The following is a 26,088-nucleotide window of genomic DNA, read 5'->3' on the forward strand; positions in this document are numbered from 1 at the left end:
GTTTTCTTCTTTGTTCCAGCTAACCACATGTACAGTGCTTCATGGAACCTCATGGGATGCAGAGAAACAGGGCTTTTCTTAACCACAGAGAGCAGTGCAGACAGGCTGTTGTTCCTTTCAACATAACTATCACCGGCTTCAGGGTTCAGATTGCTATTACTGTCTCCTCCTTGCTTTGGCACAAAAGCACGCTGAGGGTGTCTAATTGCGGGTTTGCCTCAAGGTAGATTAGATTAATTATTACTATGTAATGCAAGTTCAAGCAAATAAAGCTTAGCTAGGTATATAAAAAAGGTGCCACCTTTTTGGATTTTTTTTTTAAAAAGCCAACTTTCTTCATACCAGTGAAAGAAAAGGACTGTTAACCCTTGTGAAGGGGATATTTATGTCAAGATGAGCATATGAAACTGAGTAGAAGAGGAAGGTTTTTCTCACTGAGCAATTGCTTTCAAGACTCTTAAGTTGTGCTCTTGAAGACTGCAGAACTAGCTTAAAATGAAGCCTTATCACCACTTGAACTTCAGTGCCTTCACTGCAGAGTTCTTTACAACCTTAATGCTAATTACCCACTATGGAATGGATCCAAGAGTTAAATATTTTGCATTATGCTTTACAAAATACTGATGCAGCATGTTTGTAAAGGGGGGAAAACACGTAATTGCCTTTAATCTATGCATTGTTGCCAAGCCATACTGAATTATTTTATTGTTATAGGCACTAGAAACTAACAGTAAAAAGAACCACCGAGTTTGGAAGCATATTTTGGGGTACATCATTTCTATTACTGTATAATGTATTGCCTTACAATTTTAAGTGATAACATACATAAAGTTAACAAACATTTAAGAAATATATGCACTGTTTGAACTGTAAATTATTCTTAGAATACTTTTACTTGGTTTTACATTGTTCTTTTAGTGCCTTAATTTGAGATAATTGTATTATTGCCATGTTGATAAATGTAGAAACCTAAAACTAAGCAAAAGAAACCTCTAAAAAACTATTGCATATCAGTAGTTTTTACTGAATTTTAATTGGTTGAAGTATTGTAGATGCTAGATGCATTTCTAAATTAAGTACAATCTTTGAGTGAGAATTCCTCTTACAAAGAAAGACTGATTCTTGTTCATAAGCCAGGAGATGTGTAGGCAATGCAAACAAACAAACAAGACACAAAAGCTCTGGGTAATTCCAGAATTTCAGTAAATGTTGTCAGACTCTTGCTTTGTAGCAGGAATGCATTCATGGTATGGGCAGTATGGTTTTATTTTATTTTATTTCTTAACCAAATACCTCCTCAGTAATTTATAATGGCTTTGCAGTTGAGTATTAAATAAAAAGCACTGGAAAACTGATCGTCCTTGGGACGATTTGCATGTTTCAAGTGGTATTGAAAGCCGCACTGATGGATATGTAATAATAAACATATCTGTTATTAATATGGTAATGAGTCTGGGCTCATTTAATGAGAAATAAAGTAATTTATGTAAAGACCCTTTTGAAAATGACTGGCATGGTGTTTTCTCCTGACTGCAGCTTATACATAGGTCTAAGCATTTAGACATTGCAACAGTTTCCAAGTACAAGGTACATTTGCAACATAATGCCCAGGGCAGTCTGAAATATTTTTTTGTTTGGCTGGGTTTTTTTAATTTTACTATTCCACATGAATAAGTAAATACCATATTAAATAATGTTTTCATTTCCTTATTCTTATGGCCTGCTGTAGTAACCTAATTTATATTTATTATTCAACCACCACCCTGAGCTGGCCGTGTGATTGCTTCATCTTTCATGGTGCAGGTTTGGAGTTTCAGAAATTCCACTTACTTGTGGGAGGGAACACTGCCCAAAAGACAAAGCAGTTTTGTTGGTAGGGGGTTTTGGGATTTGGCTTGTTTGGGCTTTTTTGGAACAGCCTGTACATCCCATGAAGCTAGCTGTCCATAAATCTCCCTGGGTGATCCACCAAGGCCTGCAGAACAATAGAGCAGTAAGGCCAAATTACGTGTGAATGATTGTATGTCCTTTGAAGGTCACAGAGCTGGGAAGTACAGATAAATGAAGCCTTTGAGGTAACTTCAACAGGTTCCTCTGTGTTGAGCTTGCTGTGTCTGAAATGTCAGCAATGTCAAAGGTGTGGCTGGAGCACACTGAAGACAACCTTCCAGATCACCAGTCACATTGACTGTGAGCTTGTGGAGCAATGTTAATCTTCTGTCACATACTGGGAAGGGAAAAATACTGTAAGATGATTAAACAAACATCTCTTACTTAAATATGTACATTATAACAGGAAATTTGGAGCAGTTGGAAAGGCCTGTGGTCTCTCCAGACTCAGATAACCTTGTGGATTGCTTTTCTGCTTGCCTTTATGTGTAACTGGCTACTTCTCAAAACTTTTCTTTCCCTTGAGTAATTTATTTAATTAAAAAAAAAGTAATATCTTGTAATTTCATATTTTATGAATCTGAAAAACAGCATAAGCTCTGTTATGAATAGCTAATGACCAGTGGGAAGAGGGATTGTGGAAAAATGGTTTTTGCTCTACAGATTGGCACCTACTGTCATTTCTGGAGTTTTTTAGTAATACTGAAGTTCTGCAGGTTTTTTTAAAATGCTGATTTTGCTTGGGAAAGCAACAGCAGACATAATGAACTGTAAAATGACATTGACTTGTGTGTCTGGGATAAATGCTGTAATAATAAAGTCTAGACGTGCAAATTACAGTTTGTGTGTTCTGGTACACTGATGTTGGCACTTGTTTACTGTAAGCAAGGTTCTATCTACAGGAATAGCTACACTTTGAATAAAAAAAAGCAGCCAAACATTTCTGTTTGGCTAACAAACTGTTAGGAAGAGTAATGCTTACAATCTCAACTGAAAGTCATCAAGAGATACGAAAGGTTCAAGCAGTGAAGAGCCAGCATAAATCACCCTGCCTGCCTTTATGCTGGTGAAGCTGTAATTTTACAAGCTGCCTGAGAAATCAAAAAGTTCAGATTCTTACATGATCTTTTTTTTGTTGCCTCCACCTTTTCATTTTTTTATGACTCTATTAGGTTCACTGACATTGGTAGAATGTGAAAAATCTGATTCTCTCTTCAAGACTCCCTACTCCTGCTGAAGGTAACAGGAAAGAAAATGGAAAGAGTAGCTAACTATGGCAAAACTCCTTGGTAAGAAAAGGATACGGCCTCCTTTGCAGGTGGAATTTTCCTACAGTACCCCCTGAGGCTGTAGCCAAAAGCAAATTGGGAATTGTGCAGCAAGAGGAGGGGGCAGCAGCTGAGCTTCCCTCTGAGCTGGTGAACTCTGCTGGGATTTTTAAACTACACTAATTTGAAACATAAAAAGAATGCGGGTAGAGTTTTGTTCCTGTTCCTTCACCGGACTTATATTTGTGATCCAGAATGTAAAATGTTTGAAAACTGCGCAAATGGAAGAGGTAACACAAGAGAGGGTGGTGGTACTTTAAACATCTCCTGGTTTGCTACATTTTCCTTACTGAAGATACACTGCAGTGTGGATGCCTCATCCCCCTTGTGTTAAGGCCAGGCTGGATGGGGCCCTGGGCAACCTGATCTAGTAAATGGCATCCCTGCCCATGGTCCCTGCCAACCCAAACCATTCTGAGATAGACAGGTTCCCAAGAACATTAAGTTCCCCACAGAAAATAAAACACACATTAATAAATACACCTGCATATTGAATGAGGGTTACTCATCTTGACTTTTAAAGAAACAAGAAATGTACATGCAGTATTTTAAGTCCCGAGTCTCTGTTATTTAAAGTGAATCTTTGTTCTATCCCAGGCATCACACAGGTGCCTAAAGCATGCCTTGCAAGGGGGTTTGGTTTCCTTCCCCCACCTTCTGCTGTACTGCAGCCTGTACCGAGGGTTCACCTCCCACTTGTGCTCCTCGGAGCTGGGAGCTTTCACAGCATTAAAAGCCTTTTCTAAACAGACCTGGACTTGCTCTGAGCCATCCTCCAGCTCTCATAAACCCTGCCAGGCCTGTTGGCCTACGTGCTCTATGGTGGTGATGATACAGCACCAGCTTTTGGATCCAAGCTGGCCTGTATCCAACCACCTCAGGATGGGAAGGAGTCCTGCTCAGATGGCCCTGTCACAGGCCACAGAGAGCCAGGGCAAGCACTTCCAGTGTCCCATGTCCCCAGCCAAGGTTCCCCTGGGGCCTGTCTTTACTAAGGAAAAAAGATGCATTTAATAATGTTCAACCAATCTTCTACAATTTTAATGTCCTCAAGTTTAGATCTATACACAGGTTGCACCCCTTGTCCCCTGATGTCAACAGTCCTTATGTCACTTCGTGTAAGATTCAGGAAAAGCAGCATCTATTGATCCCCTCCTTTAGGAAGAAGGCATGTGGCTGTTAATGCAGGAGGAGGCCTACATGGTCTTGGAGGAAAATGAGGGAGATAGTGGTTCTTCACCTTGCAGAGGTCCGGATGGTTTCTCCTGCAGATACAGATCCCAGTTCTTCTCTTTCAGCACAGCACCCTCTAGTGCCTTTCCCAAATCCTGGAAATGCATGGTCTGATGCCTGAGCCTTGATCAGCTAAGGGTTTCTCTAAAGGGAAGGATTCAGTGCAGCTTCAGAACATAGAGCATTTCACTTCCATTTAGCTGGCACAAGAAAACGTGACTCTACGTATGTCACTTTTGGTTTAAAGCACAAAACATTTGACTGGAGATATCCCACATGTAAATTCACAGGCAGGTAGGTGGGATCTGCTCTCTCTTGAATAGACGGCCTACAGGATCTCACGCTAGAAGTGGATCAATTTTTTTTCTAGAAAGCTTCTTTCAGCATCTCCAAGTAAAAAGAAATCCATCACTTTTGCTGTCAATTTTAACACTTAAATTGCTTCAGTAATTGTAAACTCCATCTTAATTCAAGATCCAGCGTAATCCAGCAAAATTTCAGCATAACACCTTTTGAAGCTTCTCAAACCTCCCTGTTCCATCTAGGAGCCTACACTGGACAATAAAATCAACTTTTGCTCTTCTTCCCAATGACAAACTGAAAAGACAGAAATTTCTAAGCCTTCCACCTCAAGGCTTACGTTCAAACCCTGGATTACTTTTTTGGCCATTTTATATTCCATTCTTCTACTGTTTGGAACTGAAAAACCACATTTGGAGAACAGCAAGGAAAAGATCCTTCTTGTTTAGGATATCAACTCCTTGCAAAACCATGGCCGGAAGTGCACATGCCAACAACCAGACAGTGGTATAAGCTGTGGCAGAAGCTCTTCACAGCTGCACCTGTAAGCAGCAGAGGAGCATTGGGTTTCTAGAGGTGGGAGCTAGGAGGGGTCCAAGGAAGGGATATTTCTCTCTTATCTCATTCTCTCTCTTGTACGTTAAAGCACTGCTTTGGTTTCTTTAATCACATCCTAATACCAAGAGTTTTTGTACAAGCAGTTGAGATTCAGGTCTCCACAGCTACTGGTTTTGTTTACACCTTGGGGTTTATCATGCTGAAGGCTCCTGGCTGTTGCCATCACTCACATCCTTCAGTGCTCCTTATCTATCATTGAGCCTAAAAATCATTGCTGGTTGATTGCTCATCTCCTCTACTCCCAATAAAGTTCTTCTGTTGATAATTTTAGCTCCTACTTCACCCTTTCCTATAAACCAAACCTATTTTATCCACAAGAGCCTTTTTTTTTTCTGCCTCCCTTCCCCTGCCCTGTGCAATCACAGCTCTTGGGCAGAGCCCTGGGGGTGCAAAAGCCCAGCAGAGCTCTCACAGAATCACAGGATGGGTCATGCTGGGAGGGAGCACAGTGGGTTGTGCAGTCCAACCTCCCTGCTCAAGCAGGGCTGTCCTAGGGCACACGGCTCAGGACTGCATGCAGATGGTTCTTGACTATCTCCGGTCAGGGGGAATCCACAATCCTCTCTGGACTATCTGTTCCACAGTTACCTGCACAATAAAGAAGTTCTTCCTTATGCTCTCTTTAGATATTTACACACATTGAAGAGCTCCCCTCTCAGTCACCTCTTCCCGAGGGTGAACAGGCCCAGCTCTCAGCATATTGTCGTGACAGAGACGATCCAGTCCCTTCATCATTTTCGCTGCCCTTATCTAGACCCGCTCCAGGAGCTCCCTGTCTCTGGCGATCCCAGAACCGGACACAATCTCGCTCCAGCCCTGCGCCCTCCACACCGACATTCCCAGCCCCGCCTGCACCTCATTCTGGGGGTCGGGCCCGTTCCAACCCGGACTCCTGCGGCGGCCCTGCCCACGGCTCGCAGGATTATCGCTCCCCGGGCCCCGCTCCCCGCTCTCCCCGGGCCCCGCTCTCCCCGGGCCCCGCTCTCCCCGCGCTCCCCGGGCCCGCCCGTTCCGGCGGTGCGCGCGCAGCGCTCCCGCCCCGCTTCCGCCGAGCGGCCGCGCTTGCAGCGTCATCCCGGGGGCCGGTTTGAATGAGACCCCGAGCGGGGCCGGGACCCGCCGCCGCCGCCCGCCCGCGCCCGCCCGCCCCGCCAGCGCCGCGCCCGCCGCCCTGCGCCCGGCACACGCCGCTCCGCCATGCCGCTCTTCTCAGGTGAGCGCGGCCCCGCCGCCGGGCCCGGGCCGGAGCGGGCGGGCGGCGCCCGGCGGGAGCGGGAGCGGGAGCGGGAGCGGGAGGCGCCTCGCACGTGCGCGCCCATCCCGGCCGGGCCGGCGGCGGCAGCGCCCCGGGAGGCGCGGCCCGGGCGGCGAGGGAGGGAGGGAGGGAGGGAAGGAAGGGGAGCGGGGAGGCAGTGTTGGCCTGGCCCTGCTGCTGGGATGGCGGGTGTCAGTCGCGGGCCGCCGAGCCTCGGCACTGCCCTGTCTCGGTTTGCTCTGGCTTTCTGCTGAAAGAGAAGTGGTGCTGTCCCTCTGGTGAGCTAGAGCTCTGCATCTGCGCCTTCCAGGTGTGTCTGTCTCCCTCCTTCAAATCCATTATGTCCTACAGACTCCATTGGGTTGGTCCAACCTTTGACCAATCACTACCATGTCAACCAGACCAGGGCGGTGAGTGCCTCATCCAGTCCTTTCCTGAACACCGCCAGGCATGGCGACTCCACCGCCTCCCTGGGCAGCCCCTTTCAGTGTCTCATCACCCTTTCCGAGAAGAAATTCTTCCTAATGTCTAGCCTAAACCTAAAGTTAAAGCTTTCTTAAGTCATACCTCGTCCTGCTGGCCCTTCTTGCTGTGAGGAAAGGTTTCCGTGGAAGGCTTCAAGAATAAGACCTCCAGTGATGCTTCTGGGCCCAGTTACTGCCTTGATAATATCTCACAGAGCCGGCCTGTTTGGGCTCTTCGGTTTTTTAGGTTGTATGCAGCCTCAGTACACAGTTAATACACTATTTTGGCTGTGGTTAGCAAACTGGGATCCCGTGTCAGTACAATAGGATTTTTTCTGAACTCATCCAAATCTAGTGGTGTCTCCCTCACTGGAGATATTCAGGAATGGTCTGTGCACAGTCCTGTGGCTTGTGCCCTACTTGAGCAGCCAGCTTGGACAAGATGACTTTCTGTGGTCCCTTCCAACCTAACCCGTTCCGTGAAGTGTATGCGCTGTGTTTTCTGATCAGCAGGGAAAATACGTCCTTCCTTTTTCATTGTTTTCAAATTAACAAGTTTCTCTTTTATTTTGCACAAAGTCTTGGTTACAGTCTCTGAAGAGAAGACACTCATGCTCTTCCATTCTTTCTCTTGAGTGCTGCGTTGTCAAAACCAGCGACACTACAGATTAATAATTGCTAACTCCTCTGCATATTTAGCAGTGGTTGCATGACTGTTCAAAAATTCAAAACCCAAAAGTCTGTGCAGCTGACTTGTTCAGTGACTGAGTGGGTTGTCTTCCTGGAAAATGGGAAAAGCCTTGTGCTTCATAGGTCTTAAATATGCAAAATAATAAATGTGGTTTTTTTAAAAAAATCAGAATGTTGGGCAGAATAGAAGATGCTTTCTATTAGAAATACTGAAAAGTCAGTCATTTAAGTTCCTTTGTAGACTAATTTAGTCTAACTCATTTAGACTTTTGATTATTTCATGATATTACGCATCGCAAGCATAGTATACATCTGAAATCTGAATCTTTTTGGAAGAGTTTTCAAAATTATGACTTCTAAGAGTTTTGTGTTTTGAAGAGGTATGGGTGCTGTAATATATTTATGTAAAACCAAAGCACAAGTAGGAGGACTTGGCTTTTCTAAAGTCTGGTGTTTCAGCCACTCACTGTGCATGTAGGATATTGCTGTGTGCTGTATTTTACAGTAAAATCTCAGTTTGCTAAGGAAGCCTTCTGTACTTACCTTAGTTCTTGCAAGTGGCCAAAGGTGTGTCACTGTTCTGTAGAGGAACACAGCTTATTCCAGGCATTTTTTGTCTGCTCTTGGTCATTACTAACCTCACCAAAGTGAAGTTAACATTCCACTGTGCCATTCTGCCTCGTGTTTGTGCTGGTGATCCCATTTCCAGCATCAAAGTTTTACATGTTTTGTGACCAAATTTCCCTTTGCTTCTTAATTCCAGTCCTGCACCTTTACTGGGGTCAATAGCCTTGCTTTTAAAGAACACTGCATTGTTTTCCTCTGAAGGAGAACGGAAATGCTACGGATGCTGAGCTGGAATCGCACCTCTGAGCTTCCTTCAGAAAGTTCAGTTGTTTGCAACAAGCAGTGCCAAGAGAATGGGAGAGTTAGTTCCAAACTGCTTTTGTGAAGACCTGCCTAAGGGTTTCTGATGCTGTTAGACACACTTGTTGCTTTCAGAGTTCCTCTGTATATATGTTACTTCAATGGTTTTGTAGGATATTTTTAGACCTGTTGGAAGTGGTATGTTCTGATGGATGAGGTGCCCTGTAGTAAAGGTTCCCTAGCTTCATTATTGACAATTTTAAGAGTCAAAACCAGAATGTTTTGAGACAGTATGAAGTCTTGGTTATCTTGGTAATTGCATTCTTGGGTATTAGGAAATAATCAAGTTTCAAAACATTTTGTTTGCAGTTAATGTGAAATGGGGAAAAGAGAAATTCGATGGCGTGGAGCTGAACACCGACGAACCCCCAATGGTCTTCAAAGCCCAGTTATTTGCACTGACCGGAGTTCAGCCAGCTAGACAGAAGGTTATGGTTAAAGGAGGAACTCTGAAGGTAGAAATCAACTCTTTGTATTATGTCTGACTTTGTTATGTGTTAACATGACCAATGACCATGTTTCTGGGTGTTCATTCAGAAGATCTTTGGTTGTATGTGTTAAACTGACTACATTTCTTTACTCATTTATACAAAGCACAGCTTAGTGGGAGTTTTTTGTTACTTTTTAATGTTCAGAATCTGAATGCAAGTTTTTTCTTTCTAGCTTGTTTATGAGAATTTTCTCTGGTGCTTCTCTGCTGGAACCTTACTGGTGTGATGAGATACAGGCAATTTTGCTGCAAAAAGTTGTTTACATTTAAGCGGTGTTGAACAACACATGAGGAACCTTATTGAAAACACAACCTGACTGCTTTTTATTTTAGTCAGATAAGACTTGATAACATGTAAATAGTTAATATTGTGTAATCATGGATGCAATGCAATTATGTATTTAGAAATGTGGTTAATATTAATGAAAATACTTGCTACAAGTATCTTGCTACAAGTTATTAACTCATCTTTTATTTCACAGGATGATGACTGGGGGAACCTAAAAATAAAGAATGTAAGTTCTGAGCAATAACTAAATTTTACTATTCTGATTTTTTATTTTGGCATTTAAAGAAAGACTTGAAAGTGCTTGCTGGTTTTGTTTGAATGGGCAGTGCTTTCTTAAAAAGTCATACCTTAATGAAAATAATTTTATAGATCTCTTATGTAAGCATGCTTAGAAAAGTCTCACCATTGATTTATAAAAAAACTTCTTTATTTTTGCATCAGTAGGGAAATGATGCCATGTTCTCTGGAGTACTTGGGTGCCTATATTTATTCATTTCGTACAAGAAATGTTCTGGGTCAGAGCAGTGTTGTCTTATCTGTGACCACAAAAATAAGTGATGTTATTTAGAGAGAGCTTGTGAACCTGGGCACTGTCTGCAGACCTCTGTCCTTGCACATCCCCAGCATGGACAAATGTGTTGGTGATGCTGAAGCTACACCTCTGCTTATGTCCTTTTTTACCAACCTGCTGAAATGTGCTCTCCTGGGTCAAATAGCTGCTGTTTTTAAACAAACCCATTGGCAATGGTAATTCATACCTTTGGCTAGTTCAAAAAGAAAACTGAAAGCAAATGTGCTTGTGTTGCTTGCCTATATAATATTGCATTAGGGATCCCACAGGTTTTTGTTGTTTGTTTTTGGTGTCATTTTCATTACTGTACTTGTAACATCTTGTAACAGCTGTTACAGGTTTCACTCCAGTTCTTCATGGGCAGGTTGAATTAGGTAGCATTGCTCTTACCCTTGTAACTAGTTTGCAAGCATGGGTTAGCAGGCTGTAGCTGCAACTGTTGTAGCAGAGTTACTCAGCAAAAAACTAAGGCAATGCTAATAGCTACCTTTATTCATTTTAATAAGGTTAGATACAAGTTCTAGGGATTTATTTACACTGTCAAAGCAGCTTCTCTTCAGTATGTTTGTTGTTCATCCTTTTCCTTAGCACTGTATGTTTCAAGGCTCCAGATAGTAATTTTCTCCTCCTTTGACAGCTCTTACTGTGTAGCTGTGTTCCTGTTGAATGCTGAAAGACTCCTTTTTATATTATGCTAGTTCAGCAAGCATGGAAACTAGATTGGCTTTTTTTTATTTACCCCTTAAACGTTAGTTCTCATGTCTAAACTGATGTGGTAGTTTAGGTTTTTTTCACTTTTCAACTATTTAACCCAGAACTTGGCAGGCAAGCTCACCAGCCTCACCAGATGTTTCAGTGGAAACATCTGGCATGAGTAATTCTGTGGAGTTGTTCTCCATAGGTACTTCCTTGGTATGAGGAACTGAGGTGTGCCCTGGTGTCACAGTAGCGCAGTATTGATTCTGTTAAGCTAAGAGAAAGACTGTTTATTTTTGGGGAAATAGCTGAAGTATGTTAGGGGCTTAAGGGCTTGATGGATTTAGGTGTCCTTAGGTATTCATGGCTGGTTTTCCTGTGTTTCAAGGGGATGACCTTACTAATGATGGGCTCCGCAGACGCGCTTCCAGAGGAGCCCGTTGCTCGACCCGTCTTCGTGGAGGACATGACAGAGGAGCAGTTGGCTTCAGCTGTAAGCATGTTTCCAACCTTGCTCTCTTGTAAATCTTCAAGGAATGGCAAGTTTTTAAATACTTGCAGGTGCTTAAAAGTGGGGTTTGAAAATGGATTGTCTGTTTAGCGTCTTCACCAAGAATCACAAATTTACATTGATGACCAAACTGGGAGCAGTGAAAAGAAGTCTTGGATTTAATTTAGAAGTCAAACAATTACTGCTGTTTTTCCTTTGAGCAGGCAGCTCAGTAGATTTTCTAAAAATAGCATTGCTGGTGTTTTTAAAGATGAAGTTGTATTACCCTTGTTGCATCAGTGTGCTGTACTTTGTCCAAACAAGGCCTATTAGATATGAAAAATTATTTCCTGCCTCTTTCGTATCTGTGAGGAGAGACTAGGGCTTGTTTTGAGGTGGGGTATATTTGGGATTTTGTTTGTCCATGTTACTACTATTAGGTCAACTTTTCAAAAAATGAAATTAAGTTTGACACATGTGTTTTGCTTTGTGGAAGTAAAGTCTGAAAGAACATAATTAATATGTTATTTTCTTCATGAAGTAACTCCCAAGTTTCGTTTTTACAACTTGAAAGGCTTCGTTTTCTCACCAGTCATTTGAACTGCAGGCTTTGTCATACTTAACAGTTGCACAATTGTTATCAACTGTGCATGCAGAGCAGGAATACTTTAGTGCATGTCTGTATGAAAAAGGATCTGTGGTTTAGCACTGGGTTTGTGATTCAGGATTTGGTTCTTTCTTTTCAGGCCACCTGCAGGTGAAGGATATTTATGTATTTTGGAGTAACCTCATACACAGACTTTGAGATGATTCACTGTCAGATAGTATTTCGAAAATATTGGTCACATGGAAATTTTGTTATACATCAAAATTCAATTGTCTGCAGTGTGATATTCTAAATGAGTTCACTTGTGAGATATTCTAAATGAGTTCTCTCTTCCTAAAATAATCTACTGGTATTGGTGTGCAGTACTACTTCAGCTTCATTAAACTATGTGTTTTTCCCTGACAAATACTTAAGTATTCAGGATTAAAAAAAAAACCAAAAAAAATTCTATTATGTGGTGATTTGTAGTTATTTCTGAACCTGGTTAGCTGACTGTTAGCTGGCCTTCACATTGGTCAAAACTTTAGAAATTCACAAGTTGTCTGAAAAGATCAAGTTAATGATCTGTTGCAAATTTCTGGAGAGGAGTTTAAACAATGCCTTTGTTTCCAGCTCTGAACTCCATCATTTTCAGGGTTTTACTGAAAACTGATTTTAATTAAAACATCAGTGTTTTGTACAAATGCATTCATGCGGAAATTGCACGGAAATAGAATTTTAAGGTCAAAACTTGAATGGGATTATAATTGAACTTTCTGAATGACTGCATGCTTGAAGAATATGTTCATTAAACTAAACATGCACAGAAAAACCTCCAAAGCATTCCTGAATTGTCCCTGAAAGTATCAAATGTTGTAATGATAAATATAATCATAAAGTGGATCTGGAAAACCTCATAAAGTTAGATGGAATATTCCAGGTTTTATGCATAATTCATTTGGTTAGAAGTTGATGTCACATTACAGCACTTGTACAAAACCGGTTGCCACATCTCTCTGACCTTCAAGCACCCTTGTGAATTTTTTTGGTAGATGGAATTGCCCTGTGGATTGACAAACCTTGGCAACACTTGCTACATGAATGCTACGGTTCAGTGTATTCGCTCAGTGCCAGAAGTGAAAGAGGCCCTTAAAAGGTAGGATTCAGGACAAAAATACCGGGAGTGAAGTGTTTTCTTTAGTTTATGAAGCAGATAGTTTGCAGAATGGTCATCCTAATACTGGTATGGATTATCATGACAATCTGTTACTCCTGAGGTCTGTTCAAGATTGACATAATGATCAATTTAAGTTTATCCTATGGCTGTGTTAGTCTGTACTCTAATGAAGAAGTTAAGGCTTTGTGTTTCTTGGAATTGGCTTTTAATAGAGAGGATGTGTTTTGCTTAGCTAGAAAGTATAGGTCCTATCAAGGTCAGTTTAAATCCTAAAACAAGCTACTGAACTCTTAACCCTGTTTTTTTGCTGTTAGTTTTTATGGTCCCGTTCTGCATAAAAGAATCATATGGGAGTCCTTTTTCTTTGAGGAATATTTCTGACAATGGCTCTATTGCACAGGATTTCCAGCTGTGAAATTCTGATATAGGCTACCTGGAGATACAGCAGGAAGTTCTAGGACATGCCTTCATGGAATTTTGTTTTGTTTGCTAATTTCTTCTGATTGTAGGATAACTTTTCTGATTTTTTTTTTGTTATTCTAGACGGAAATGTGAAAATAGCCAGTGGTTTTGGTTGGTTGGTTGTTTTTTTTTTTTGTTAAGGAATACATAAAAAACTTGAAAGTTACCAATATTGAAGGCAAAAAGAATACCTGCCAGTGTGGCCTGAATTTGTCCTCCAGATGAATTGTAATGAGAAAACAATGAGTATTTTAAAAAGTGAGAATTAGAGCATGATTGCTCTTTATTATGATTAACCCATCTTGGGGTTAATTTAATTCCTTTAAAATACACTGCTTTCTTGATTCAGTGGTACCCAGATGGATATTCTGTATTACTGTAATCACTTGTTAGTTAAGTAGTTATAAATAGTTTTTCATTCTGTTAGCAGGTGAACCTTAATTGTTAAGCACTGAGAACTATCTGTGAAGTACAGAAATTTGGTTTCAGGGTTTTATTGACTCTGTGTTGTCATTTTTGGAAAGTCTCTATTTCCATGTGAAAGACTCTTGAGTTACTGCACTGAATCAGAATATTTGACAAATTTAACATACTAAGAGGCAAAATGTAGCCTGTGAAGCTGGCAGACTGCAGCACAAGATGTGGCTGTGTTGTCTGTGGGAAGTCAGATTCACACTCGGATCCAAGCTCTGTTTTTCCCTGGAGATTTAGCCTTTTTTTGGTCTTCCCTGCTTGATGACAGCATGGAAGTCTATAGGGAGAGGTGTGAAAGGACTCACTTGGGAAAGCTGTTACAGCTTCTCTCCTCTGGGCCTGCTCTGCTGGTCTCCCCAAGGAGCTCCTCCTGTTCTGTAGCCTGTCAGGGGAAAGTTTCCTGCTCGTCATCTAGCAATGGTCAGAAGTTCAAAAGTTTAGTCTGAGATTAGGGAATGTGTGACACCTCCTTTTGCTTGAAGGCTCTGGGGAGTCCATCTGTCCTTCATCTAGCTGCTAAATTAAGAATTCAAAGAAGAGTGGTAGATTCTTGTCGTATAGGTGAACTCCCACACCTTTTCAGTGTAGGAAATGCTTTCCCAAGAAAACATCTCACCTCTCACTCTTGTGCTTCTGCTGTGGAGGGAGGAAGCAAGCCAGCCCTCCATCTCTATGCATTTTATCTGCCATCTGTCCTTGAAGGTAGTTTTGTTTCCCATCTATCTGAAGAAGCCATGGGAAATGTTCCAGAAGTGGGGTAGCTTTTGTTCAGACTTTCTCAATTTCTTTAAAAATAAAACGAATCTTGATTAGGAAAGCAGCAATGATGTAGCTAGACTTCTTGGTCTGCCTTTACTTACTGTATGAAAGATGCCAGTTTTCCTTTGCTTCTGTGCTTGCAAAATAGCTGAAACTTTGAGGTAAATGTGAGTGAATCTTACCTTTGATTACTTCTGGCTTGGTGATAGATTTCCTTTAAATTAATCTAGCTGCTGTCTGCTTCAAAGACCCACTGTCCTTCCCGTTTGTGTTTAATTGCATGCAAATTATTTTTCTTCCCTTTTAGGTATGGTGGTGCCTTAAGAGCTTCAGGAGAAATGGCCTCTGCTCAATACATTACTGCAGGTTGGTGTTTAGAGTAGAAAACAGGGGCTTAGACAAGTGTGTGATTTCCTGCTAACTGCAGATGAAATTTGCAGTTTAAACTCCGTGTATTGTTCTTTGGTGCATATGCCTTAGGAATGTCAGATCTGCTGGCGCTGGAGGATTCATTTTGTCTTTAAAGGTTATTCTGCCCCTGCCTGCAAAGTGTTTATTTCTGCACATTATAGGGCTGCAGGCTAGGGAAAAGATACCTAAGTATGATCTAGGCTTAGATAGAAACAATTTGTATCTCTTGAATGTTTTACATGTAGGCATGAAATAATTGGAACTTCCTAAAGCAGATTCCATCCATCCATCTGTTGATTTGATCACTTTGTGTAGAAATATTTCAGTTCTGTGTTTCATGTAGTGGTAGGCTAACACCATACTCCTGGGATATGTATTTCATTGCTATTTTTTAATACTGTTTATTGGCTGAGCATTATTCTTACAATGGACACTGATGCTTCATCAGTGGTCTTAGCCTTTGCCCTAAAGATCCAGATTTCATTACTGGAATGGAAAGGAGGGTCTTCAGAATTGTGGTGGTGTGGGTGCTCACCCTGTGGGAGCTCACGGTGGCCCTGCTTCTTCAAGCTCTAACTAGAGTTCTAGTTAGACCCCTTACACTTGAACAAGGGTACTACTTGTCCGCTTTTTCTTTTTTTACTCTATTTCATTGCCCCACTAAGATGCTGGGCCAGGACACTGGGATTTCTACCAGTCCATTTAAGGAAAAACAAAACAATATAAGGAAGGAAAGGTCCAGTTTGTGGGTATGCCTGCTGATCGAATTTTGGGGTGGTAAGTTCAATGGTTACTCTATACAGCCATGCCTGCCCCTCCCCTTTTCACTGCCTTTACTTTGTGTCCCTTGTTTTCTTTTTAAGGTGACAGCTCTGCTTCTTAGGAATTTTAATAGTTTAAGTAATTTGTAGTTAATTCTTGGGTGCTGAGCTGTTCAGGAACTCCTGCATGACACTTATGGCATTTTTTTTAATTGCTGTGTCATATCAGTTGCACCTCTTATCAAGGTCAGTGAAGACATTTCTGAAAGAGGAAGCAACTCTTGGATCCCTGTAAATCTTGCCTATGTTCACTTCAGAGAACAATTCATTAGTCTCTTCACTTGTAAATTAGCGACCATGCAGATTGTTGCCTACCTCACAGGGTTCTTGTGAGGATTAGCAGGTGCCTTTGAAGTGATCTGTGGATTTCAAATGCTGTAACTTCGGTAGTTAAGACATATGCTGGAGTGTGGAACAAAAAAGAAGGCCATGTGTGTTGTCATGCAGTCAGTATCATTCACTGGATTGCACATAGTTATGAGCTCTCTGCACATATGCATAAACATACTTGTTCTCCTGGGTCTTAAGCATGGGTACTGCCTAGATATTTTATTAAAGTTTTTTTTTCCTAGTAGCTGGTGAATCTGAAATTGCTCTAGAAGATAGATTGTGAATGCCTTCTGGTTTCTCTTGTGAAGACGTTGTTCCTCAGATGTGTTCCAAATGAAATCTTAATTGCTCAATTTTTTTTTTCCTGTTAGCAGCCAGGAAAGGCAAGGCATTATGAGCCAAATTCTCAGAATTGCCATCCTTACGCTTTCAAAGTCGTGTTCACAAGGAGATCTTAGGTGCACCTGTTATGTCACCTGGAAAATTTGGTCCTGCTTTGGAAAGATCAAATTGGACACTGTTAAATGATCAGTCTTTAAATGTTGCTGCTGTTTTACAATTCTTTTTACACTTCCTGCCATGTTTCAATTGTTTTTGCACTTCTCAAAGCGTTCACTTACTTTTTCTTCAAGCTCTTAGAGACTTGTTTGATTCCATGGATAAAACTTCCTCCAGTATCCCACCTATCATTCTCCTGCAGTTTTTACATATGGCCTTCCCACAGTTTGCAGAGAAAGGTGATCAAGGCCAGTACCTTCAACAGGTAAAGACCAGTTATTAGCTTATTGTTTAAAATTCTGTAGTGTGTTGGAAGTTGAGAACATTTTAAGACTTCCCTTCTCTTGTGAAAATAATTACTCTCTGTAAAGTGGGGTGGTTATTCTGTAGAAAAGTTGTGTAGAAGTTGAATGTAATATCGAGTCCTAGTTTTGAGAATGCATGGTGGAACTGGGAGAAATTCTTAGTTAAGGAATCCTCACATTTGGCTTTGTAGTTGTTTGGTTTGATGTTACTAAATGCTAGTATCAGATTTAATGTTGTGTTCCCTTCCTAGGATGCCAATGAGTGCTGGGTGCAGATGATGAGGGTACTACAGCAGAAGCTGGAAGGCATAGAAGGTGATACAGTTATGGAGGTAATTGTAGTCTTACTCTAACCAGAATAAGGAATGATAGCATTTCACATATGTTTTGTTAAGTGTTGTCTTTTGTGAGTGGTTTAACATGTGTCTGATCAGCATAATTGCTGCCGTGGTCCTGTCAGTGATGCTGTGGAGTGTGAGAGGAAACCCTTCCCTCTGGGAAGTGTTGGACCAACACTGTGTCACTGGTGGTGACACCCACTCACACGTGTGGCAGCTGGCCCTGATACCCTGTGAATTCAGCATATAAGAACTTTTTTTTTCTGAAAAGAGTGTGCTACGGTTTTAACTTGAACTCTTTCAAACAGACAGCTAACCAAATCAACCTGATACAAGAAATTGCTGAGTGGTTTTTTTGAGATTTTACCAGAACAGCTTTCTCTGTTCCCTGTAAACTGTTTTCTGGAGAGTCTTGGCAGAGCCTTGGAAGACTGTCCTGAAACTTAAGATAGATTTAAGTTGGGGTAGCAGGGATTTGTGAGATTTTGATTTTGCTTGTTAATGTGCTTCAGGTTGGTTTCAACAGCATGTTATAAGCGTATTTGTTTTGAAAGTTTTATACTGTGTAAAAAGATTGACTTACTAGGAGAAAATGCACCTACAGAAAGAGGAAGGAATAGGCTTTAAAGAATCTAAATAAATGGGGTTAGCTTGTCTGTAGAGGAGACTGTATTTACATTCAATTTAAAGTTACATCATAAGAGATTTTGTTTTACAGACAGACTCTGGAGCTACAGCAGCATCCTCTAAAAAGAAGAGTTTAATTGATCAATTCTTCAGCATTGAATTTGAAACAGCGTATCCTAAAGACTAAGGCAAGACATAAACAACGATGATTTCACACCTCAGCAGCGGAGTTCAGGGAGGATGAAACACATTGCTCAGAATAGTATGGAAAATGAAGGTGTAGGCTGGGGAAGAGGGTCATGATGTTGTGCAGGAGCACACAGAACTTGAAGTTAAGATTGGATATGCTTTGAGAGAGAATGATGTAGGGAGAAACAATGGTAATGGAAATTTACAGAAAAAAAACCCCTTTTTGAATTTCATTAGCAGATTTCCTCCCCAGAAAAGATTGGTACTGAACAGTTTCAAGGATGCTGAGATGCTTTATCCAACTAAAAGTAATTGTTGTCCCAAATAGGCTTTTTTAGTTTGTAAGGGTGTGTTGCTGACGTACCTGATGTACTAAAGGTGCACAAAAGGTAGCTTGATTGGTTTAAGAAATAAATTAGGTGTCCACTGTTGTATGAGTAAGAAACAAATGCAGCTGACAACTTTCTAGTAGGTTCTTTATAGCAAGAAAAAGAGGATATGACCACATGGGGCACACATCTCATGGCAAGTATTATTCTTTTCCCGTTTCTCCACCCCGAAATCTTGGCTGTCATCAAACTGAGCACCACTTTTAGAAAGAATTATACACCTTGCATTTTGCTTGTCTGAAATAAAAAATCATTCCCTTAGAGGAGGTACTGTATCTCATAGCTTGGTAGTGATGAGGAATGAAGGCCTTTTCTAAGGTAAGAATCATGCATCTCTCCCTCTACTGTAACCTTTGTTATCTTTAAAATAGTTGGGAGTCTTGGAATGTGTAGCTAAGAGGAATAGGCCATAGACCATAGGCCAGTATCAGCAGGAAGGCTTGTTAGAAGAGTTGCAGGCTTTCAAAGTGTGATTGCAGCAGCATTTATAGAATAGCTGCAGTCAGAAAAATACCTGGGTGGAAGGAGGTGGATGAGAGAAAAGCATTGGGGTAGAACTATGAAAAGAGGAGAGGACAGACAGAACAATTAAGAAGAATGTGTAGAAAATAATGAAGGAAATTACTTCATTCTAGTGAAGAGCACAGATACAAGGGAGAGAAAGGAGGCTCTGTGAAAGAAACAGGAAGTCTGGCCAGCAGCAGCAATAGAAGAACTTTATTAATCATAAACAACAATGGAGTGTAATGTTGCAGGAGGGCTTTGTAACTGGGCATTAGCAGCCAGTTCATGTATTCTGTGTCCTGGGGGCTGGGTGATGATGAGGGAGAAGAAAGTAAAAGCAGGCCTCAGCTTAAATAGTGATCAAAGACTTACTTTACTTTTTTGGTGTGCTGTCTGCCCCTGCTGCCCCTTCTCCTTAGCCACAAAGGAACAGATTGGTCTGAAGGAAGGGCTCCTTCCAATCTTTTTTGTTTTATGAGAAGTAAAAGTGCTGTCTGCACAAGCACAGAGTTTCCTAAATTACTGTGCTGCTTGGCATGCTCTTTTCACTAGAGCAGTAGTTCAGCTCTTGGTGCATGATGGTTTTCCTTAATTTTGTGAAGCATGAAATGTACAGAGGCCGAAGAAGAAGAAGTAACTAAAGGAAAGGAGAATCTCCTTCAGCTTAGCTGCTTTATCAATCAAGAAGTGAAATATCTGTTTACAGGACTAAAATTGGTAAGTTATTGCAACTTTTATTGAATTCTAAATGGCCTGCGTATTTTTCAGTTGAAATTCTAAGTGACCTAAATACACTTAATTCTCAGTGTATTTAATCTGTGACTTGAAATTGGTATCTGCTGTGCAAGCTTTACAAAGTTTCAGGAATCTTTTTGGTGATCCTTGGGAAGATGGCTGGGAAAGGGAATTGCATGTTAGTGTCACAGTCCTCAGCAGTGTTTTCTTGACCCTGACACGCTCTTCCCCTTGCACCAAGTGCAAGGCAGTTTGCTACTTGTCTGTGCAGCTGGGTTTCACTCCAGACTGAGCAGTATCATGATTTATGCAGCAGTCAGTTCCCAAAAAGTCCAAAAGTCAACGTGAAAGTAGGATGGCATTTTGGTTCCTAATTAAACCCCCTGATGATGTAATAGCAAAATTTGGATTTGCAGATTTTGAAGAGGGTGTTATTTTCTGTCAGAAAACATAATTCTCAAACTTTTTAAAAGTAGAACTCCTTAAGGTAGTCTGTGTTTCATATATATGTATATATTTTGAAATTGTAAGGGCTTTTTGGGGAGTCTGAAGTAGAAAGGATAGGAGGAGAGGAGCTACAGCAAAACCTTTGCAGTAATTGTGTAAGACTAGGGCCGTGATCTGGTTTGTACAGGACTAAAACCAAGTTGCATGATTCTCAGATAATCTTTGTATCTTTGTCTTCTTTTTTTTTTTTTTTTTCCCTAACAGAATTTAGAAGGAAAAGTAGGATAAAATAGCTAATGCTCACAAATGAAAAAACTATAAAAAAAGAATCTTCACTTTCAGGCCAAAAAAAATCTACAATCCTTATGCTGGATTGCCTGGAGCAAGAGAATTGCAACACTAAGAACCAAGCTGGTCTTTCCTGGAATTTTGTTAGGAGACAACAGCTGTCACTTTAGATGCAGCTCTGGCTGCTTGACACTGAGAGCTGAGAAATGTGCAAATACTCATCTCACAGGAAACTTCAGGTTTTCTTCAGTTATGTTCCAAGCATGATATGATTTGTAACCAAGTCCAGATATGATTCATAATAAAATCCAATTGTGAGTTCTACTCCTGTGGAGCAAAATTTTCTGCAGAGAGAAGGCTCAGTGTTGTCAGGGCTCAGGAATTAGCCTGGAGCTGAAGGAATGAATGGGCATGGCCCTTTCTGCCAAGGAGTTTCAAAATGTGGTGTGTTGTAATGGCTGACAGCAACAGAAGAGACTGGCAGAACAAGATTTAGTTTATGGTTTGTTTACCCCTGTTGTGCTTTTCTCTAAGCTGTGTTTTATGCTGAACATGTGTTACTTCTTGTTACAGCGTCTTCAGGAGGAAATCACCAAACTCTCTCCAACGCTGCAGAGAAATGCACTCTATATCAAATCTGTGAGTGGTACTTTAGTTGCTCTTTATGATTCTTTTAATTGGCAGGTTTTTGTTCCAAACCACAAAATTATTGTTGCAACACCATGCGATTTATGTTTATAAAGCATCTGAGTATCCACTACCAAGAAATTTAAGAACGAGCTTCAAAGAAGGAGACCTTGGGTTTGTGTACAAATACATTCCCAGAACAGACTGTAATGGAGGGATGACCATGTAATGTTTAGGATGACCAGTGTTTAGGGTAAAATAAATTCTGTGAATATTTAAAGTAATAGCTTTTTCTAATTTGCTCTTTTATAGTCCAAAATTAGCCGCTTGCCAGCGTACCTGACTATTCAGATGGTTAGATTTTTTTACAAAGAGAAAGAATCTGTGAATGCAAAGGTTCTTAAGGTAAGTTTTCTGCATATTGAAGTTTAATTCCTCTTTATGTATTCTGTGAGTTTTTATTAAAGGTAGACAACGAGGACTTGAAGACTTACTAAATTGTTCCCTTTTAAATTGCATTGAAAAACATGAACAGTTTCTTTGCTCAAGTACAGAGTAGATTTGTTGCCAGTTGTGATTGTGTGGCAAACTCCACTACCCAGAATAGACTGAGGGAAGGAGGTGAGGGGCAGGAGTGAATTTGCTCCAGTACTGCTAATATTACAGGATAACAATAAACAAGATGGTTTTTGGTCTTTTCTCACCAGTGGTTCTGAGAAGAATGTTTAACCTAAGGAGAGAGCCATGCATTCAAACTCTGAACAGTGTTCTAATGTTGATGGGAGATGTTTGTGCTGTCACACACTTCCTGTGTTAGTTATTTAAATTGTCTGGCTTTCTGATGGACACATACAGGAACCAGCTGCAAACAGCTGAATGTTCTGGTTTTACACCTTGTAGGCTGCCCAGGGAGCACCATGACAGATGGTCCTTCCTTACAAGAGGAATAAAAGGAATAAAGATTGCGGGTACATGTTAACTATTTCAGAAGATAATTTGGATAGCACAAACTGACATTTTTGCCTGGGTAGTCCATCTACATGCCTGCCTCTTTTTTCTTTCCCCTTAGGCCTGTATAGGTATCTCTAGTGTAAAAGTGTGACAGCTAACAATAAAGAATCTGATTTATGAATTATTAGTCTGTGCTAAATGTAATAATTTATAGTGGTTTGTTTATACTGAATTAGACATTCTTCTGGGAAGGCATTGTAGCCCTTTTGGTAAATACTGTCACCAGAATCCCAGTAGGTCAGGTTGCCATCAATTTGAAGAGGGTTGCATTTAATTTGATGGTGTTGCTTTCCCATGGGAGAATGCTTAACGTGGAGTACCAAATCACACTAATAAAGCTTGGCTTTTTACTTCCTAGGATGTCAAATTTCCTCTTATGTTGGATGTGTATGAGCTGTGTACGCCAGACCTGCAGGAAAAAATGGTTTCTTATCGATCAAAATTCAAAGATCTAGAAGACAAAAAAGTAAATCAACAACCAAAGAATGTAAGTCTCCTGACACTTTCACTAATTCATACCTCTGAAACTGGGGTACTGAGAAGGACTAGAGAAAACTTGATGTCCTTAAATATATTATTTTTTTTCATAGCAAACTGCTTGGTATTGAGCTGTAGATCTTTTTGTCCTGTATTTTCATGAAAATACAGTATCTGCTTGGGTGTGTTTGCTTGATGAGAAATGTTAAATGCTGTAGTAGGACAGCATGTATTAAATATATTAAAATGTAGTGCTTCTGTTTACCAGTGCTATGACTAAAGGTTTTCGGTAAGTTACACAAAATTGTTCTCTTCAAATATTATTATTTGCTGTATGCTCCCTTCTGCAGCAGAGTGTAGGAAGCTGTTCCCTGCTCAGCAGTTGGAAAGGGTTGTACAAGGCACTGCTACGTGCTTGACTGGTAAAAATTAGAGTATATGTAGTGGTGAGCTTAAAATCAGATCTGTAAGAACTTGCAAAAGGGTTTCATGTCTTACCCTGTCTATGTAATTCTGACACTGACTTCCCTGTCTTCAATGAAGACAAAAGTAAATGAGCTAAAACTGTAGTGTTTTAGCCATTTGTTTTCAAGTTTGCTGGTATTTTTCCTGGCTTAATTCCTGGCAAATTCTTTTAAACATTTGGATAAGGCTTGCATCCCCTCTTACACAGACAGGAGCAAGGCAAGAGTGCTATTTATGAACAGAATGTATTGGCACTGAGAGTCTGTCTGTGGTATTTTCTGATTGCCACTTCTGCTGCTAGCAAGCCCCCACCAAGGAATAAATCTTCAGTTGCAGAATTGTTTCATAAACAAACCCATAAATCAGGGGGTGAACACTGCAGGCAGTAGGTGCTAGAATGGTTATGTATTTGCTTTAAAACTGGTCTTCTTCAGATAAGGCTTTTTATGTCCACCTAAGAACGACAGTAATGAACTTCTTTCAAGTTAAACAAAAATGTTTACACTTAGAAATGTATTTAAATGAATGAAGACTTGGGATTTGATGTGATTGTGCTAGAGCTTTTATTAAATTGTTCCACATTCATTCAACTTTCTTTTTTAGTCTAGTAAAAGTGATGGTGCACAGAAGGAAGTTAAATATGAACCATTTTCCTTTCCTGATGGTGAGTACAGGGAAGCAAATCTATTTTTAAAGTAACTTCCTATTTACTTGTGTTTAAGTGTGCCTGATGGTAGGAATATTTTGGGAACCCTGTCTCTTTAATGCTTTTGAAAATTAATCTTCAAAGACTGACAGGAATGGAAAGATTTAGGTAAACCAAAACATTGAGCTAGTGAAAGGCGTAATTGCCATCCATCTGACAAGCTGGTGATAATAGAACACAGGCACATCAAAAGACATTTGCATGTAATGTGCAAGTGTTTTGCAGGCTGCTTTGTCAGTGGGTGGTGGAAGGCTGAAATCAAAACAAAACCTTAAACTGGACTTTAAAAAGTGCTGTGGTGGTGCTGGTGTTGCCTCAGTTTTGGAGGGGTCTGGAGCACTGACCCTGTGCATTACGTGAGGAATATTTATGGGTACACGTTTATTTCATAAGTATGAAACAGCATTGTCTGTTTCCTGAGACTGCTGGCTGAGAGCTGCTGCTTTTAGTTCACAATGGTTTTGTACCGTGCCGTAGCTGGGGTTTTACACACACAGTTCTAGTGCTGTGACCTGGCTGAGGCATCCTTTGGTCTGCGGGCTGTTAAAAATCCTGCAGCTGTTCAGGTAGGACTCACTCAACGTGACCTTTTCTTTCCCCTGCAGATATTGGTTCTAACAACTGCGGCTATTACGACCTGCAGGCAGTGCTAACTCATCAAGGCAGATCAAGTTCCTCTGGGCATTATGTGTCTTGGGTTAAAAGGAAACAAGGTAAAAAAAAAAGTTAAACAATTTGCAGCCCTGCAAACAACTCTTCACAGCTCCTTTCAGCAAAGGGGCTGTTAAGCAAGCTTACATTTCATGTACCTCACTTACAAATGATCCTCTTGTTTTCCTTGCAGATGAATGGATTAAATTTGACGACGACAAAGTCAGCATTGTTACACCTGAAGACATTTTGAGGTTATCTGGGGGTGGAGACTGGCATATAGCTTATGTTCTACTCTATGGGCCGCGCAGGATTGAGGTCACTGAAGAAGAAGCTGAACAATAGTCTTCCGTTTTAGCCATTCTGCCTAGGTGTGAAATAAATGTTGATTACTGATCTCTTCTTTAACCCCAGAGCTTTAGCAAGAGGATAAATAATTTGTCCAAACCTTCTCATATGCAGAGGGATATTGTTTAAAAACTGATCCATCTACCAATTAGTCTCTATTGGACTGGACTGCCCACTGTGGTGGTGACAATACTTAAAATAGCTTTAATATCTTGCAGAAGATAATTTTTTTTAAATGAGCCTCTTCTCCTCCTTCTTCTCTAATGTCATCAAGTATTTATTACACACCTACTCTGACATTTGTTACTCTTGCATGGTTTATACCACAGTTCAGTAGCTGTCCATCCTTTGCCTTACCTGGCAGTTCTGTTAGGAAGGTAGAAGAGAAACTGTTGCCTTGTTGTGTAATTCAGTGCTGCTGCCCCTAAACAACAGCTGTGGCTACAATCAAGTATTTGTCCAGCCTGACCTGCTGATTCAGTCTCTTCTGTTGCTGGCATCTCATGATTTCAAAATAAATTGTGATCAACAATGTGTCTCCATTAAAAACAGCTCCTGTCCTGGTACTGTAGGCAGTATGTGTGTGTTTCCACTTCTTGGGCCACCACTGATGAATGTCTCAAAGCAGTCATGGAATAAAGTCACTTTTTTTTTAAGCTGTAGGGACGTGTCTCCTGTCCTGTTACTCTTTACTCAGTAGCCAAGTCCAGTGTGTTGGCTGCAAAATTGGGCCCTGCTTACTTACAGGACGTTCTGCAGTAACTGGAGGTGTGTGACTGCAGTAAAAAAAGCCTTTCAGCGCTGGCTACAGCCTAAAAAGCTCCATCAAGGTCATCAAGCCCCTCACCCCTCCATGTACAGGTTCCCGGTGCTGGTGTGTCCCAGTGCCTTCTGGAAGAGCTGTCCGTATTCACATGAAATACTTTCACTTCTGTTGGCAGGGGGGTGAGTTTGCCCGTGCCTCACCGATGGGAAAGGCTCCTTCTTTTACCCTTCTCTGGGCATGCTGGCAGCAGCTGTGGCTGTCACACTCAGCTCTGCCTTGCCATTGTTACTCCAGTGCCACCATCCCTGCACAGCTTCCCCTGGGAGCATACCAAAGGCCTGGGGCTGCGTTTTAAGTAGCACAATGCTTAAAGGCAAGTCCTGCTCATTGAGAAAGCCCTCCCCGACAGTAGTGGCTCTGTTCCTGCAGGCCCCACAGAAACACTACGGCTCCTCT

General features: G+C 41.0%; 2 protein-coding genes and 1 long non-coding RNA gene across 3 annotated transcripts in view; 2 read left to right on the top strand and 1 right to left on the bottom strand.

Moving 5' to 3' along the window:
* ROCK1 (Rho associated coiled-coil containing protein kinase 1) overlaps positions 1-1,494 on the top strand; it is an 84,223-nt gene extending 82,729 nt beyond the window's left edge. The window contains exon 33 of the mRNA XM_063395739.1: positions 20-1,494. Coding sequence (XP_063251809.1) covers positions 20-23 — 4 coding nt within the window. The 3' untranslated portion in view covers positions 24-1,494. The remainder of the gene's footprint in view (positions 1-19) is intronic.
* A 2,733-nt stretch (positions 1,495-4,227) lies between these two features.
* On the bottom strand, positions 4,228-6,351 carry LOC134562339 (uncharacterized). Its single transcript, XR_010083141.1, has 2 exons — positions 4,459-6,351; positions 4,228-4,373 (listed from the first exon to the last, which is right to left on the bottom strand). It is a non-coding gene; the product is annotated as an uncharacterized LOC134562339 (long non-coding RNA).
* A 72-nt stretch (positions 6,352-6,423) lies between these two features.
* USP14 (ubiquitin specific peptidase 14) lies at positions 6,424-25,528 on the top strand. The gene is made up of 16 exons (XM_063395771.1): positions 6,424-6,582; positions 9,015-9,160; positions 9,678-9,710; positions 11,140-11,244; positions 12,880-12,983; positions 15,007-15,065; positions 16,894-17,024; positions 17,316-17,396; positions 18,121-18,200; positions 19,714-19,828; positions 21,155-21,220; positions 21,521-21,613; positions 22,578-22,706; positions 23,765-23,825; positions 24,473-24,580; positions 24,712-25,528. Exons 1-16 carry the CDS (start codon positions 6,567-6,569, stop codon positions 24,861-24,863), a joined length of 1,479 nt encoding a protein of 492 aa, XP_063251841.1. The 5' UTR covers positions 6,424-6,566; the 3' UTR covers positions 24,864-25,528.
* Positions 25,529-26,088: the final 560 nt, after the last annotated feature.

Source organism: Prinia subflava, chromosome 1, assembly GCF_021018805.1.
Source record: "Prinia subflava isolate CZ2003 ecotype Zambia chromosome 1, Cam_Psub_1.2, whole genome shotgun sequence".
Lineage (NCBI taxonomy): Eukaryota > Metazoa > Chordata > Aves > Passeriformes > Cisticolidae > Prinia > Prinia subflava.

What these genes read in the sequence shown, in the direction of transcription:
- USP14 (XM_063395771.1), top strand. An exon ending in AAGGTGATACAGTTATGGAG is followed by an intron (nt 17,397 to 18,120) that starts GTAATTGTAGTC and finishes TTTGTTTTACAG; the next exon opens with ACAGACTCTGGAGCTACAGC. An exon ending in AGCATTGAATTTGAAACAGC is followed by an intron (nt 18,201 to 19,713) that starts GTATCCTAAAGA and finishes AATTTTGTGAAG; the next exon opens with CATGAAATGTACAGAGGCCG.